The sequence below is a fragment of the Schistocerca gregaria genome, chromosome 3 (genome assembly GCF_023897955.1).
Source record: "Schistocerca gregaria isolate iqSchGreg1 chromosome 3, iqSchGreg1.2, whole genome shotgun sequence".
Classification (NCBI taxonomy): domain Eukaryota; kingdom Metazoa; phylum Arthropoda; class Insecta; order Orthoptera; family Acrididae; genus Schistocerca; species Schistocerca gregaria.
The window spans coordinates 151,731,596-151,749,131 of NC_064922.1; the positions used below are offsets into that span (position 1 = coordinate 151,731,596).

At 43.4% G+C, this 17,536-nt stretch overlaps 1 protein-coding gene across 1 annotated transcript in view; it reads left to right on the plus strand.

Moving 5' to 3' along the window:
• Positions 1 to 17,189, plus strand: part of LOC126354427 (UDP-glucosyltransferase 2-like) — an 80,179-nt gene extending 62,990 nt beyond the window's left edge. Inside the window, exons 5-7 of the mRNA XM_050004064.1 lie at positions 1,500 to 1,722; positions 6,826 to 7,045; positions 16,584 to 17,189. Of these exons, the coding sequence (XP_049860021.1) occupies positions 1,500 to 1,722; positions 6,826 to 7,045; positions 16,584 to 16,860 (720 nt within the window). The 3' untranslated portion in view covers positions 16,861 to 17,189. The remainder of the gene's footprint in view (positions 1 to 1,499; positions 1,723 to 6,825; positions 7,046 to 16,583) is intronic.
• Positions 17,190 to 17,536: the final 347 nt, after the last annotated feature.

The following is a 17,536-nucleotide window of genomic DNA, read 5'->3' on the forward strand; positions in this document are numbered from 1 at the left end:
ACAGTATCTGAACACATCATGATCCCATGCATGTTCTGGTACTGAACCGTGCGAAGCAGTAGATCAACTTCCTCTGCGATGAGAGATACCGGGCACCTGGCTAAAAATGAATTACAAGTTCGTGGCGATCTCCATCGGTAATGCTGGAATTCAATATTGTGTTGGCCCACCCTTAGCCTTGATGGCAGCTTCCATTCCCTCAGGCATAGGTTCTATCAGGTGCTGGAAGGTTTCTTGGGTAATGGCAACCCTCTCTTCACGGAGTGCTGCAGTGATGAGATGTATCGATGTCGGTCGGTGACGCCTGGCACGAAGTCGGTGTTCCAAAACAGCCCAAAGGTATTCTACAGGTTTCAGGTCAGGACTCTGTGCAGGCCAGTCCATTACAGGGATGTTATTGTCGTGTAACCATTCCGCCACAGGCCGTGCATTATAAACAGGTGCCCGATCGTGTTGAAAGCTGCAGTCGACATCCCCGATTTGCTCTTCGCCAGTGCGAAGCAAGAAGGAGCTTAAAACATCAATGTAGGCCTGTCCTGTGATAGTGTCAAGCTAAACAACAAGGAGTGCAAGACCCCTCCATAAAAAACACGGCCACATCATAGCCCCACCGCCTCCTAATTTTACTGTTGACACGACACACGCTGGCAGATGACGTTCACCGGGCATTCGACGTACCCACGTGCTGTCATCGGATCACCACATTGTGTATCGTGATTCGTCACTCCAGCAACGTTTCTCCACTGTTCAATAGTCCAACGTTTACGCTCCTTACACCAAGTCAGGCGTCATTTGGCATTTACCAGCGTGATGTGTGGCTTATGACCAGGCTTTCGACAGTGAAATCCAAGTTTTTTCACTTCCTGCCTAACTGTCATAGTACTTGCAGTGGATCCTGATGCAGTTTGGAATTCCTTTGTGATGGTTTGGATAGATGTATGGATAGATGTCTGCCTATTACACGTTACGACCCTCTTCAACTGTCGGCGGTCTCTGTCAGTCAACAGACAAGGTCGGCCTGTACGCTTTTGTGCTGTCGTGTCCCTTCACATTTGCTCTTCACTATCACATCGGAAACAGTGGACCTAGAGATGTTTAGGAGTGTGCAAAAATCTCACGTATAGACGTATGACACAAGGGACACCCTGTCACCTGACCAAGTTTGAAGTCTGTGAGTTCCACGGAGCGCCCCATTCTGCTCTCTCACGATGTCAAATGACTACTGAGGTCGATGATATGGAGTACCTGGCAGCAGGTGGCAGCACAATGCACCTAATATGGAAAACATATGTCGTTGTGGGTGTCCAGATGCTTTTGATAACATCGTGTATCTCTGATTCCTTTGCTGTTCAGCGCACTGCTATATTCTCTTTTTGATGCACCGTTATGGAAGAAGCCTACACGAATAATTTCTCTACTTGATTAATGAATAAATTTCGTTTGATCTTAAAAGAAGCAACGGCAATTATGCACCTACATTTATTCTGTTTCGCCAACAGGACATACAGGAGTGGTTGGACGGGGCGACTGAAGGCGTCATATACTTTAGCCTGGGCACCAACGTACTGAGCAGTAAAATGCCACCAGAAAAGCGACGGGCGTTCCTCGACGCCTTCTCTCAGCTGCCGCAGAGGGTGCTCTGGAAGTGGGAGACGGACGATGCGTCAGACCTGCCGCCTAACGTCAAAATGTCCAAGTGGTTCCCACAACAATCCGTGCTAGGTATAACGTATAAGTGCCCTAGTGACACTATCATTATTATTATTATTATTATTATTATTATTATTATTATTAGTAGTAGTAGTATTTTGTGGAGGAATGCTGTGCATTAGTGTTTATAAGGTGTCTTAGCACCTCGTGTTTTACGCAACGCCAAAAGTCAACGACACAAATTGGTTGATTACAAACGAAATCTTTTTTGATCCTGAACTGTATGTGTCCATTCGATCCTTACCACTTACAGATTAGTCTGGAGTGATATTTGATTTAACTTTATTTGTTAACGGAGACGGGAAAACAGATGGAATAACCAAAGCTCGATCAGTCACTGAGTATTGCGGACTCTGCTTTAATATTAGAAGGAACAAGTCAGCCAAAGAAGAAGCTCTTCTGTTGGACCTGAAAACCGCCACGTTATTGTAAATTTACTCTGAAGCTTTTGTTTGAAAGGTTGTCCTTGGTCAAAGCCTCCACTCACTAATATCGACAATCTCTCGTAAATCTGGCTATATTACAACAAGCTTCCCCAACGCAGTGCCGGGATTGTCGAATCCAGACCCTTAAGAGGCCTGCTTTCGCAATATAACAACTTGCGCGCTACTAGCTTCTCCAACGCACAGCCAGGATTCTTGAATCCAGGCAGGAATCTCAGCTGCTTCCGTAGTGTGTTCGGAAGACGTAATACCACCACTACTCAGTTTACTGCAGGCAGCAATAAGGCATGCATTTCTTCGCAGTCACCATCTCATACTATGCACTTTAGTACTTGAGGAGGTTTACGATACCTCCCGAAGGTATTACTTCGTCATAACTGTAGTAAGGCTTCGGAAGACGCCTTCCCAGTGCCATGTTGATTGATGGTTCAAATGGCTCTAAGCGCAATGGGACTTAACATCTGAGGTCATCGGCCCCCTAGACGTAGAGCTACTTAAATCTAACTAAGCTAAGGACATCACACACGTCCATGCCCGAGGCAGGATTTGATTGGTCTCGCGGTTCCGGACTGAGGCACCTAGAACCGCTCGACCACAGCGGATGGCATGTTGATTGAGGATATCCTGTTAGATCAGTCTGACAAGAGAACGGAGTTCCGCGTGGAAGCATTCTGTCGCCCTGTTTCCCGGCTCTGTTAACAACATGACGTCCACGCCTAGGATGACAGTCCATTGCTCCCAATTTGTTAACGTTTTTTCCACGTTTATCGAATTCAATATATTGAATTGGTGGCTGTAGCAATCAACGAGACGCCCACAGTATCTGCTGTGACGTAGTGTTAAGTATACCAACATATGGTGACCTCGCTTTTGAGACACAGGACCATTCACAGATGAAGAGTGCAGTGGTCGAAAGCGACGTAAAAAAAGTTGCAGATGGTAAGTCAGCCTCGCAAACTTAGCGCTTATTTTCCCGTTCACTGACGCTAAATAGAAGGTTATTAACAAACCTACTCTGACGTATGGGTTCCGCCTCGAGCTAGAGCACCCACCAGAGTGCGGTATTAGCGATGTACCACTGACACCTCGCCAGACATTATTCGTTAATGCCTTGTAAGTTCAGTGGTTCGGTTGGTGGGTAGGTGACTCGCGAAGAAGCTTGCGTGCAATGATCATTAAAAAACAAACCTGTGATAACACATTACAGTAAAGCGCAATATTCGTTACAAGTCAGTAATCGTACAAGACAAGCGCGTGCAATGCCTATCACCAACTAAATCATTGATTACAAGACAAGCTTCAGTGCATCACTTGTTATAAAACTAATTCCGGATCACACAAATCAGGCGTGAGTAGAATGCTTGGTCCGTTCTCTGAATTGGTTACATGACTGATCGTTGGTCACTGGCCACATAGAGAGAAATAACTTGGATGCACAACAGGTTATGTTTATTATAGGTTCGCCCTGCCACGGAGAAGTTACACGATAGTTTAACGCACCTTGTAATTTAAATAAAGGCTGACGTAACAGATATTTAGTTACTCTAATGACTGATGTAGAGCTCAATTAATTTTACAAAGAGCAAAGTTCTCCAAACCTCGATCAGTTATAAATTGATGGTAAGACTGGGAATGTACCAAAATATGTGGAAGACTATGCGGAGAAAGTGCAACAAGATCTGCTAGCCTGGCGGTTCATAAACTACCAGCCATTAAAATTGCTGCACCAAGAAGAAATGCAGATGATAAACGGGTACTCATTGGACAATTATACTAGAACTGACATGTGATTACATTTACACGCAATTTGGGTGCATAGATCCTGAGAAATCAGTACCCAGAACAGCCACCTGTGGCCATAATAACGCCTTTGGTACGCCTGGGCATTGACTCAAACAGAGCTTGGATGGCGTGTACACATGCAGCTTCAACACGATACCACAGTTCATCAAGAGTAGTGACTGGCGTATTGTGAAGAGCCGGTTGCTCGGCCACCATTGACCAGACGTTGTCAGTTAGTGAGAGATCTGGAGAATGTGCTGGCCAGCGAACATTGTTTCCAGAAAGGCCTGTACAGGACCTGCAACATGCTGCCGTGCATTATCCTGCTGAAATGTAGGGTTTCGCAGGGATCGAATGATGGGGAGAACCACGGGTCGTAACACATCTGAAGTGTAACGTCCACTGTTCAAAGCGCCGTCAATGCGAGCAAGAGGTGACGGAGACGTGTAACCAACGGTACCCCATACCATCACGCCGGGTGGTACGCCGGTATGGCGATGACGAATACACGCTTACAGTGTGCGTTCACCGCGATGTCGCCAAACACGGATGCGACCATCATGATTCTCTAAACAGAGCATGGATTCATCCGAAAAAATGACGTTTTGCCATTCGTGCACCCAGGTTCGTCGTTGAGTACACCATCGCAGGCGCTCCTTTCTGTGATGCACCGTCAAGGGCAACCGCAGCCATGGTCTCCGAGCTGATAGTACATGCTGTTGCAAACGTCGTCGAACTGTTCGTGCAGATGGTTGTTGTCTTGCTACCTTCCCCATCTGTTGACTCAGGGATCAAGATGTGGCTGCACGATCCCTTACAGCCATGCGGATAAGATGCCTGTCATCTCGACGGCTAGTGATACGAGGCCGTTGGGATCCTGTACGGGGTTCCGTATCACCCACCGATTCCATATTCTGTTAACAGTCATTGGATCTCGACCAACGCGAGCAGCAAAGTCGCGATACGATAAACTGCATTCGCGATAGGCTACAAGTCGACCTTTATCAAAGTCGGAAACGTGATGGTATGCATTTCTCGTCCTTACACATGGCATCACAACAACGTTTCACCAGGCACGCCGGTCAACTGCTGTTTGTGTATGAGAAATCGGTTGGACACTTTCCTCATGTTAGCACGTTGTAGGTGACGCCAGCGGCGCCAACTTTGTGTCAATGCTCTGAAAAGCTAATCATTTACATATCACAGCATCTTCTTCTTGTCGGTTGAATTTCGCGTCTGTAGCTCGTCATCTTCGCGGTGTAGCAATTTTAATGGCCAGTAGTATTAATTTAAAAAAACCAATCAGAAGAACGAGAAAATTCGAACCAGCTATGTAATTCAAATGCATGGCAAACTAATGAAGCAATTAGCGGCTCACAATACGGATCACCCTGCCGACACTTACATTTTCCCAAATATGCTAGCATGCACACGGCAGTCACAGTTGACCCCTCTACTACAGCCTGCAGATTTAACAGTTCTCTTAGATTGGTCGGCCACATCGCATTATATGAGGAGGTGACTGACACAATAGGATAGTGTAAACAAAATTTTTGTAGCGAAATTGAACCTTCATCCCCTTGCTGGGAAGGGGACATCGTGTTGTCTCTGTTTTTGTCGTACACGCAGAATAGGCAACAAAGTTAGACTCAGTTATTCTCTAGGGATGGCAACAGTGGCAATGCGACTCCTGCCCACGTATAGACACAGCACTGGCGCTGACCACAATAGCACGAACCAGCCAGTGGCCTAATTCCATGAAACTGCCTGACTCCATTGTGGAGTCTCACCTCTTCATGAGATTCACTGACTGCCGTTTGCTTACAGTAGGACCCAGAGCCCACACCTGTAGTCAACCTCCCTTACAGGAAAAATGCAACATTTTCTTCCTTAACTCACATATCCAGTACACACAGTATAACAGTCACGAAACAGTGGCTGAAAATGAACATTACCGCATAGCGAAATGTAACAGTAGTGGCACAACTACAGTTGGTCACAGGACAGCAGTCCATTAGTTATCTCTGGACTTGACCCTGTATTTTAGGTGCCTACTGGACAAGACCACCGAATATTTCAAAACTATGTCCTGTTTCAGCACTTTCAGTTGGGCATAGGTTGTAACTATTGTTAGAGTCACTGGCTCTTCTACTCTTAAGTCAGCGATCACCCAGCTAAAAATTTAGTTCCTTTTATTTCACTGTTAGGTTTTTAGACGAAAATTTGTGTTATCTTACAACAGTAAATATTTTTTAATAAATTCAGAGGATGGGCTTTATCAGCTTTATAACTCCCTCACCGATAAAAGGATTCTTGTGGGCATTCATAACATCGATGTTTAGTTCACTAAACGACAATAAGGCTCAGAATCCTTATTTTAGTTTTTAGCTTATTCGTTTCTGCACTATCCTTGAAAGTTGGGTCCGTTGTGGTGGAAACAGCCTGCCTAGTCTTCTAAGTCTTGCAGTACTCTGGTATACATGTTCCGTGTGCTATCCGATCCATTCACATGTGCTTATGTGGAGATTTATTCCAGAAGTGATCAGATACTTAAGTGGGCATCATCTATGCCTTACTTGATCAGTGACTAGGAGGTCTTGACAGATATTTTCACTCTGCAAAACTGAAAATGTTTAATGCTGGAATCTAATTACTAGAATACCTTCTTTACATATGTTATATCTTGGAACATTTTCAGAACTAAAAGAAATGTTAGTAATTTAATAACCTATTATTAACAGGTTCGAACAGTCCACGGGTATACTGCCGGTTCATAGTGTCCAACGGGCACACTATGAACAGGCAGTATACCCGTGGACTGTTCGAACAACAAATACGCCAGGAGAAACTAAAGAATCATATTATTAACATGTTTGTATTGTGTCCACAGCACATCCGAAAGTGAAAGTCTTCATCACGCAAGGTGGATTGCAGAGTTTCAATGAAGCCACTTACTATGGTGTTCCCCTAATTGGAATTCCGTTCATGGGCGACCAGCACTACAATGTAGCAAAAATGGTAGCTGCTGAGATTGGCTACAGGTTGCAGTTCCGGCACGTCACGAAGGACACCGTTTTAGAGGCTATACGAACGGTTCTTGAGGATCCCAGGTACGCATTTTTTCTTTCACATACTTTCAGACTTTCAAGTAGTGCTACGTAGCGGATAATATTGCTGTAAATAATATAGTATGTTTTGAAAAGGAAATAACAACCCTGAAAATTCACGTTGGTTTTATAATTTGACTTAGAGTCGCTTTTTTGGTGTCTTTTTAGAATAGTACATTAAGTTATTACCTCAGAGTTAAACAGGTCGAACTCGACTTCCATTGCTTATGTGGCATAGTTCCCACCTAAAGTCAGTTTCTCACCAAACTAGCTTCAGAATGTCAGGCGTACCTTGTTTAATTGCGGCATAGGTTACAGCTTTCAAATCTAGTGGAGCAGCCAGTAAGTGTGGGCAAACAAAGCATCCTTGATGAATCTCCCCTCCCTCCCTACACCCAAGAAAAAATCAATACATGTGAGATCCTGCGAATTCGTCGCACTTCAATCAATCTTTTTACGTGGAAGGCGATTGCAGAGGCAATCCCGGACGGTAGTGCTATAGTCCGGCGGTGCGTCACCTTCCCTAAAGTTTATACTGCTTTCTTGTTAATCCTCGTCAGTCAAAAAGATTAAAAAGTTTTCCAGCATATCTGAGTACACTACTCCGTTAATTGTTTCCTTCACTTGCATCTACATCAATTACTCTGCAAATCACAATTCAATGCCTGACAGAGGGTTCATCGAACCACCCTCAAGCTATTTCTATAGCGATCTACTCTCAAAGATCGCGCGGAAAAAAAGAGCATTTAAATCTTCCTGTGCGAGCTCTGATTTCTCTTATTTTATTATGATGATTATTTCCGTGTATGTAGGTGGGTGGCAGTAAAATTTTTTTACATACTGAGGAGAAAGATGGTGACTGAAATTTCGTGAGAAGATCCTGCTGCAACGAAAACCTCCTTTGTTTTAATGATTTCCACCCAAATTCACGTATTACATCCATACTATTCTCTTCCCTATTTCGCGATAATACATAACGATTTTCCCTTCTTTGAACTTTTTCGATGTCCGGCGCCGATCCTATATGATGCGGACCTCACATCGCACAGCAATCCTTCAGAAGACGAAGTATAGGCAGTCTCATTATTAGATCTGTTGTATTTTCTTAATGTTCTGCCAGTGAATCATCACCTTTGGTTTGCTTTACCCGCGACATTGTCTATGTGATCGTTCCAGCTAAATTATTAACTTAGTTATAAGTAATTGTAGTCCCTAAGTATTTAGTTGAATTTACAGCCTTTATGTTTGCGTGATTTATCGTGCAACCGAAATTGAGCGAATTCTTTTTCGTACTGATGTGTATGACTTCACACTTTTCATTATTTAGAGTCAATTGCCACTTTTAGTACCATACAGATACCCCGTCTCAACCGATTTGCAATTTGGTTTCTTGGTATGATGACTTGACGAGACGGTAAATGACAGAATCATCTGCAAGCAATCTAGGAGTGCTACTGAGACTGTCTCCTAAATCGTTTACGTAGATCATGAACAGTAGAGGACTTACAACGCTTCACTGGAGAACGCCAAATATAAATTCCCGTTTCACTCGATGACTCCGTCAGTTACTACGAACTGTGACCTTTCTGGGAGGAAATCGCCAGTGCAGTCGCGGAGCTGAGCGGACAGTTCATATGCACGCAGTTTGATTAGAAATCGCTTGTGTGGTAGTGTGTCAAAAGCCTTCTGGAAATCTAAAAATTTGGAATCAGTTTGACATCTCCTGTCAGTAGCACTCATTACTTCGTGAGAATGAAGAGCTAGTAGAGTTTCACAAGAACGATATTTTCTGAATCCGAGATGTTAGCGATATTGGTCTATTTCCTTTCTCGGATATGGGTGTCACTTGTGCGACTTTCCAGTTGTTAAATAACGATCTTTCGAAGAGCGAGCCGTTGTGTACCATTGCTAAGTATGGAGTTATTGTATCAGAAACTCTGAAAAGAAGCTGAGTGGTATACAATCTGGACCAGAGTCCTTGCCTTTATTAAGTGATTTAAGGTGCTTCGCCGCACCAAGCATATCTACTTTTAATTTACTCATGGTCGCAGTTGTTCTCGATTCGAATTGTGGAATATTTACTTCGTCTCTTTTGGGGACGGGGTATCGGAAGACCGTGTCTAGCACCTCTGATTTAGTGGCACTATCAGTGACACGCCATTGCTATCACTCAGTGAAGGTACTGATTGAGTCTTGCCACTAGTGAAGTTTACACATGACCAAAATCTGTTTGGGTTTCCTGGTTTTTCTGTCAGATTTGGAGGCAGAGTTTCGCTGTGGAAACTGTTAAAAGCATTTCGCATTGAATTTCGCTCTAAATTTCCAGCTTTTATAAAACTTCGTCAATGACGGGAATTTTCCGTTCTTTTAAATTTATCGTGTTCTGACACACTTTTTGTACCATGAGGGATTAGTGCAGTCTCTTATTAATTTATGTGGTATATATGCGTCAACTGCCGTCGATACTATTTCTTTGAATTCAAACCGCAGCTGTTCTACGTATACATAATCAGAATGGAAGGAGACTGTCTCTTTGGAAGCAATCGAGCAAAAATTATCTGCTTTTTTAAATACATGTATTCTGCGATTATTTTTGATGGCTTTGGATGTTACGGTATTCAGTCTCGCTACAAATGCTCTGCGGTCACTAATCCCGTATCCGTCATGATGTTCCCTATTTGCTCAGTATTGTTTGTTGCTAAGAGGTCAAGTATGTTTTCGCAGCTATATGCGCTTCGAATGTGCTCCTATTCTAACTATCCGAAATAATTTTCTGAGAAATAGTTCAGTATAATTACTGACAACGTTTTATGCCTACCACCGGCTGCAACCTGTATTTTTGGCCAAACTATTGAGGCTAAATAGGAGCTACCAACTGTTTGCGTGGGGTACCTGTTCCAAATAAAAAATAATTTGTCTTTGATCTTTTCAGCAGCTGCGTCACCTGCGTCAGCGGGCGGTATAAACGAAGCAGTTATTAATTTATTCCGGCTGTCAATTATAACCTCCAACCATACAAATTCACAGAAAATATTTACTTCAATTTCACTACAAATTAAAAAAACTTCTTACAAAAATAAACAGTCAGCTATCAGCTGTGTTTAATCTATCCTGTATGAACACTGTTAGGTTCTTTGAAAAAAATTCAGCTAAACTTATTTCCAGCTTTAGCCAGCTTTCCATATAACGATTTAAGCTTCAGTGCTTTCTATTAGCACTTGGAGCTCTAGTTCCTTCCCAACACAGCTACGATAATTTTAAGCTACTATACCGATTGTTGCTAGGTTTGCCTTCCTGTATTTGTCCTGCATCCTTTTAGACAGACACCCATTCTGTAGTTCCCGCCTCGGAGTGGCCGCGTGGTTTGAGGCGCCATGAGGTGGATTGCGCGGCCGCTCCCGTCGGGCATGGGTGTGTGTGTCTTGTTCTTAGCTTTTGTTTTTGGTCATCAGTCTACTGACTGGTTTGATGCGGCCCGCCACGAATTCCTTTCCTATGCTAACCTCTTCATCTCAGAGCAGCACTTGCAACCTACGTCCTCAATTATTTGCTTGACGTATTCCAATCTCTGTCTTCCTCTACAGTTTTTGCCCTCTACAGCTCCCTCTAGTACCATGGAAGTCATTCCCTCATGTCTTAGCAGATGTCCTATCATCCTGTCCCTTCTCCTTATCAGTGTTTTACACATATTCCTTTCCTCTCCGATTCTGCGTAGAACCTCCTCATTCCTTACCTTATCAGTCCACCTAATTTTCAACATTCGTCTATAGCACCACATCTAAAATGCTTCGATTCTCTTCTGTTCCGGTTTTCCCACAGTCCATGTTTGACTACCATACAATGCTGTACTCCAGACGTACATCCTCAGAAATTTCTTCCTCAAATTAAGGCCGGTATTTGATATTAGTAGACTTCTCTTGGCCAGAAATGCCTTTTTTGCCATAGCAAGTCTGCTTTTGATGTCTTCCTTGCTCCGTCCGACATTGGTTATTGTACTGCCTAGGTAGCAGAATTCCTTAACTTCACTGACTTCGTGACCATCAATCCTGATATTAAGTTTCTCGCTGTTCTCATTTCTACTACATCTCATTACCTTCGTTTTTCTCCGATTTACTCTCAAACCATACTGTGTACTCATTAGACTGTTCATTCCGTTCAGCAGATCATTTAATTCTTCTTCACTTTCACTCAGGGTAGCAATGTCATCAGCGAATCGTATCATTGATGTCCTTTCACCTTGTATTTTAATTCCACTCCTGAACCTTTCTTTTATTTCCATCATTGCTTCCTCGATATACAGATTGAAGAGCAGGTGCGAAAGGCTACAGCCTTGTCTTACTCCCTTCTTAATACGAGCACTTCGTTCTTGATCGTCCACTCTTATTATTCCCTCTTGGTTGTTGTACATATTGTATATGACCCGCCTCTCCCTATAGCTTACCCCTAATTTTTTCAGAATCTTGAACAGCTTGCACCATTTTACATTGTCGAACGTTTTCTCCAGGTCGACAAATCCTATGAACGTGTCTTGATTTTTCTTTAGCCTTGCTTCCATTACTAGCCGTAACGTCAGAATTGCCTCTCTCGTGTCTTTACTTTTCCTAAAGCCAAACTGATGGACACCTTGCGCATTCTCAATTTTCTTTTCTATTCTTCTGTATATTATTCTTGTAAGCAGCTTCGATGCATGAGCTGTTAAGCTGATTGTGCGATAATTCTCGCACTTTTCCGCTCTTGCCGTCTTCGGAATTGTGTGGATGATGCTTTTCTGAAAGTCAGATGGTATGTCGCCAGACTCATATATTCTAAACACCAACGTGAATAGTCGTTTTGTTGCCACTTCCCCTAGTGATTTTAGAAATTCTTATGGAATGTTATCTATCCCTTCTGTCTTATTTGACCGTAAGTCCTCCAAAGCTCTTTTAAATTCCGATTCTAGTACTGGATCCCCTATCTCTTCTAAATCGACTCCTGTTTCTTCTTCTATCACATCAGACAAATCTTCACCCTCATAGAGGCTTTCAATGTATTCCTTCCACCTATCTGCTCTCTCCTCTCCATTTAACAGTGAAATTCCCGTTCACTCTTAATGTTACCACCGTTACTTTTAATGTCACCAAAAGTTGTTTTGGCTTTCCTGTATGCTGAGTCTGTCCTTCCGACTATCATATCTTTTTCGATGTCTTCACATTTTCCCTCCAGCCATTTCGTTTTAGCTTCCCTGCACTTCCTATTTATTTCATTCCTCAGCGGCTTGTATTTCTGTATTCCTGATTTTCCCGCAACATGTTTGTACTTCCTCCTTTCATCAATCAACTGAAGTACCTGTATTTCCTCTGTTACCCATGGTTTCTTCGCAGCTATCTTCTTTGTACCTATGTTTTCCTTCCCAACTTCTGTGATGGCCCTTTTTAGAGACGTCCATTCCTCTTCAACTGTGTTGCCTACTGCACTATTCCTTATTGCTGTATCTATAGCGTTAGAGAACTTCAAACGTATCTCGTCATTCCTTAGAACTTCCGTATCCCACTTCTTAGCGTATTGATTCTTCCTGACTAATGTCTTGAACTTCAGCTTACTCTTCATCATTACTATATTGTGATCTGATTCTATATCTGCTCCTGGGTACGCCTTACAATCCAGTATCTGATTTCAGAATCTCTGTCTGACCATGATGTAATCTAATTGAAATCTTCCCGTATCTCCCTTTTCCAAGTTTACCTCCTCCTCTTGTGATTCTTGAACAGGGTACTCGCTATTACTAGCTGAAACTTGTTACAGAACTCAATTAGTCTTTCCCCTCTTTCATTCCTTGTCCCAAGCCCATATTCTCCTGTAACCTTTTCTTCTACTCCTTCTCCTACAACTGCATTCCAGTCGCCCATGACTATTAGATTTTCGTCCCCCTTTACATACTGCGTTACCCTTTCAATATCCTCTTACACTTTCTCTATCTGTTCATCTTCAGCTTGCGACGTCGGCATGTATACCTGAACTATCGTTGTCGGTGTTGGTCTGCTGTAGATTCTGATTAGAACCACCCGGTCACAGAACTGTTCACAGTAACACACCCTCTGCCCTACCTTCCTATTCATAACGAATCCTACACCTGTTATACCATTTTCTGCTGCTGTTGATATTACCCGATACTCATCTGACCAGAAATCCTTGTCTTCCTTCCACTTCACTTCACTGACCCCTACTATATCTAGATTGAGCCTTTGCATTTCCCTTTTCAGATTTTCTAGTTTTCCTACCCCACGTTCAAGCTTCTGACATTCCACGCCCCGACTCGTAGAACATTATCCTTTCGTTGATTATTCAATCTTTTTCTCATGGTAACCTCTCCCTTGGCAGTCCCCTCCCGGAGATCCGAATGGGGGACTATTCCGGAATCTTTTGACAATGGAGAGATCATCATGACACTTCTTCAACTACAGACCACATGTCCTGTGGATACACGATATGTGTCTTTAATGCAGTGGTTTCCATTGCCTTCTGCATCCTCATGTGGTTGATCATTGCTGATTCTTCCGCCTTTAGGGGCAGTTTCCCACCCGTAGGACAAGAGAGTGCCCTGAACCTCTATCCGCTCCTCCGCCCTCTTTGACAAGGCCGTTGGCAGAATGAGGCTGCCTTCTTATGGCGGAAGTCTTCGGCCGCCAATGCTGATGTTGTTAGTATAGGTTAGTTTAAGTAGTGTGTAAATCTAGGGACCGATGACCTCAGCAGTTTGGTTCCTTAGGAATTCAAACACATCTCAATTTTTTTTTCCAATTTCCTGAGCCCCTCTAACTCATAAAATCCCCACGTCCTTCCACGTAATCCCGCTTTCCCTGTACTCCCTGTACGTGTAGTAACTTCCTGCTTGTAGCGGATACCTGAATTATTAAGCGGAACCCAGGATCCCATCAGACGATAGCGTAAATCAAAAAATCTGCAGCCACACGGTCGCAGAACTGCCCGAGCTTGTGATTGAGACCCTCCATTCTGTACAGTCGTTTGCCTTCATCTTGCATGTAAGACTACCAGTCCTTACCATTCAGCTAGCGGCCCGAAACCAGAGAGAATATCTTCTGATCCAAAGCGACACACCTCGCTGGTACCGCCATGAGCCGCTATCAGCAGTTGGCTGCATCTCGTGCTCCTTATGGCATCCAGAAGCACGCTTACCACATCTCGAATGACTCCTTCTGTTATGCATTTTGAGTGCCCATTGGTTTGCTTCCCCTTCTTGGCAGCCATATCTCCAATGGGACTCACTGCACACGTAGCGTTGTACAATGCCCTCTGTGGCATTGTAGCGAGAAGGAAGCGACTCTGCCTTACTTCTCTGGTTTCTGTATTACTAATCTGGTGTCTTGCTACTTCGGTTGTTCCTTGTAGCGCTCAGGCGCCAGGTTCAATGAAGGCTTTTGATCCTGCTGAAATGGGGTGTGTCGGGACGCCAGTTGTTAAATGTTAACAATGTTTTGTAATATACTCCTTTTAACGAAGAATGCTCTGAAACACACGTCACAGACTTTCCAATATGGCGACTCTTGGCTACGCCGTTATACTCAACACTTTACAACACGAGTACCACTTTAAAAACTCGTTATAGATACTGCCCATGGCACGTGGCGTTCACTGATAATTGATACCTTCACTTTAACTTCATATCTTGTTTATCACTGCTATATTTACTCGCGACCGTTCTTTTGGAGCCGTCTCGACGTGCGTTTTTGAGTGGCGCCTCGCTGCTAACTCGCCCTGTCTTCCTGACGCACAAGAGAGACCCCACCTTTCTCCCTCAGCCAGTAGGGACACTCCACTTGTCTCCTACTGTAAGGTCCTACTACCGACTAGTCATATCTCGTCCCTACTATGGTTGCACAACATTGCCTCCTATGATTTTATCGTTAATGCTCCTTGCTGACGCATAATTGTCAGATTTACATGTAGCCTGGCTGCTTCTGAGCATTCCCGATCGCATAAACGTGCGTAATAATTAGCATAAAAACTTGAAGGGAATGCACGTATGCATTACAGTTGGAGCTCCCTACCACCAATAAAACTACCCTCTGTGAATATCCAGACGTTGCAGAGACTTTCTCTAGAACAGGACGAGCGACTGCCTGTGACTCAGGGACTTTGTTGGCCACAGACAGCACCCGAAACATGTTCTTCAGACAGACTGGGGGGGGGGGGGGAGGGGGCATCTGATCGCCTACTTGGAAAGTCTTTTGCCACCTGCCACAGCTTGGAGCGACCTTACATTCGACCACTGTCGAGGGTTCTACATCAGTGCACACAGTACCCTGTGTGGCCACAGTAGTGGAACAATCGAGGGACTTATGGGACGTGCTGGACATCGCTCAGATCCTCAGGTCTGGCCCCCCATAGTGATGTCCATCGGCAGTAGCTACAAGGTGTGTGACCGAAGACAACAGTGCCTGAATCTGTGAGTGAAGGGTCGGCAACTCAGCTCGCATATGAACACAGCTGAACTTTTGTGCTCCTGTCTTCCTCAGTTGCGTGTAATATTACGGTATATTGACAATTTTCACTTTTTGGAACGTCTGACTACGCCTGAATGGAAATTTATAAATTTGTGGTAAGGACTACGGGACCAATCTGCTGAGGTCATCGGTCCCTTGGCTTACACACTAATTAATCTAACTTAACGTAACTTACACTAATGACACACACGCACACACACGTGCACGAAGGAAGGACTGGAGCCTCCGACAGGGCGAGCTGCGCGAACCGTGCAAGACGCCCGAGACCGCGCGGCTAACCCGCGTGGCCAACTGAATGAAACACAATTTATGTACCACACGCGTTTCGTCTTTATTGTCTGCGAGGCATCTTCAGTCGCTTGGAATATGTACATATTTTTACTATTTAGTTTACATTTTGGGGTAATGTACCTATAGGCTATAAACAGTTCTTGTGGTTGGTTCCTCTTCTTATAATTGCCACGTGGGACGACACCAAACATGTAACAGAAACGTAATATGTAAAAAAGCGTCCACGCAATCTGTAAGTAGAATTTAAAATATTACTTCATCATAGCAAAAACCAACCACCAGAACTGTTTATAACCTATAGGTGCTTTGCACTTCTCTAGACAGATAATAAGTCGTGGGAGTATCCCTGACAAATAAACAAAGTGGCACAAAATTAACCAATTAAACTAGTGTGCACAGCGGACATTTGAAATAAGTCATTTCGTATGAGAAGTTGAGTCAAACTCACAGAAGAAAACGATGTATGCAGATGAGCTGATGCAGTAGCGAAAGCTAACACTAGACTGGGGCCTGTAAAAACTGCAGTGGCTGTTCAAGCACAAAAAAAGTGCCTGGTGTGATGAAGACAGTTGCACTATGTAATACATAGCAAATTAATCGCTGAACTGTACCTGATAAATAAACAAACGTGCACGAAATTAACAAATTCAAACTAAAGTCGCTTCTTATGAGAATCTGTTTCAAACTTAGCACTGCATTATGTCCATTTACTCTCGAGATGTATTAATGATATGGTATGATGTCAACAGGTATCGGGAAAACATGAAGAAGTTATCAGCAGTGTACCGAGAGCATCAGGCGCAGTCGCTTCCACAGGCCGTCTGGTGGATAGAATACATACTACGGCACAAGGGAGCTCCACATCTGCGAAGCGGAGCCATGGATCTCAGTTGGTACCAGCTGCTGCTGCTAGATGTCATCGCCTTCATTCTGGCTGTAGCTGCAGTCGCTACATATGCGATATATTCGCTTGCGAGATATCTGTTTTCCGTCATATTTAAGACCAAGAAACAGAAGACTCAATGAAGAATGATTTTTATTAGTTTTGAAGGACTTAAGACTCTACTGTGAGCGATGGCAAGAACTGTCTTTTATTGCCTACATTAAAAACGATATGTGGTTAATTGTAAACGCAAGTCTCCAGTCTTCGTATTTTTCATTGTCTTTGTGTATGGTGTTAGTCGTATACGGCCAGATTCTAGAAAAGTTATGTGAAGTGATGTGGAGAAGGAGGAGGAGGCTTAACATAAAATTGTACATCATCTCTTCTGTAACAAGTCATTTCATTCGAAAGTGAAAGCTGTATGATTTTGTCTTTTAAGACAGGAGGTAAATAAATTTATTTATTTTTAACTTATACTGTTTTACACATGGCCGATAACTAGTCTAATTTCACGTCATACAAAAGTTTTCCGAAATGGGAAGCCCAAAAAACGTAATTACATGTAGACAAATGACAAGCATAATATAAAGTGTAAAAGAACATGGCAGGTTGGTTGGTAATAAACAAGTTAAATATAAAAGACGAAAATGTGAAAACACTTTGTAGTTTGTACGCAGACGCCTGTTGAATTATCTGGCCATCTTCATAGTTGGACCATTGACACGTACCAAGTATCAATGACCTTTGAGGTGTCTGCACAGATTTTTGAGGGGATGTTTCGGGTATTTCTGAGAAGATGAAGTGGTCTTTTTTTGTTCA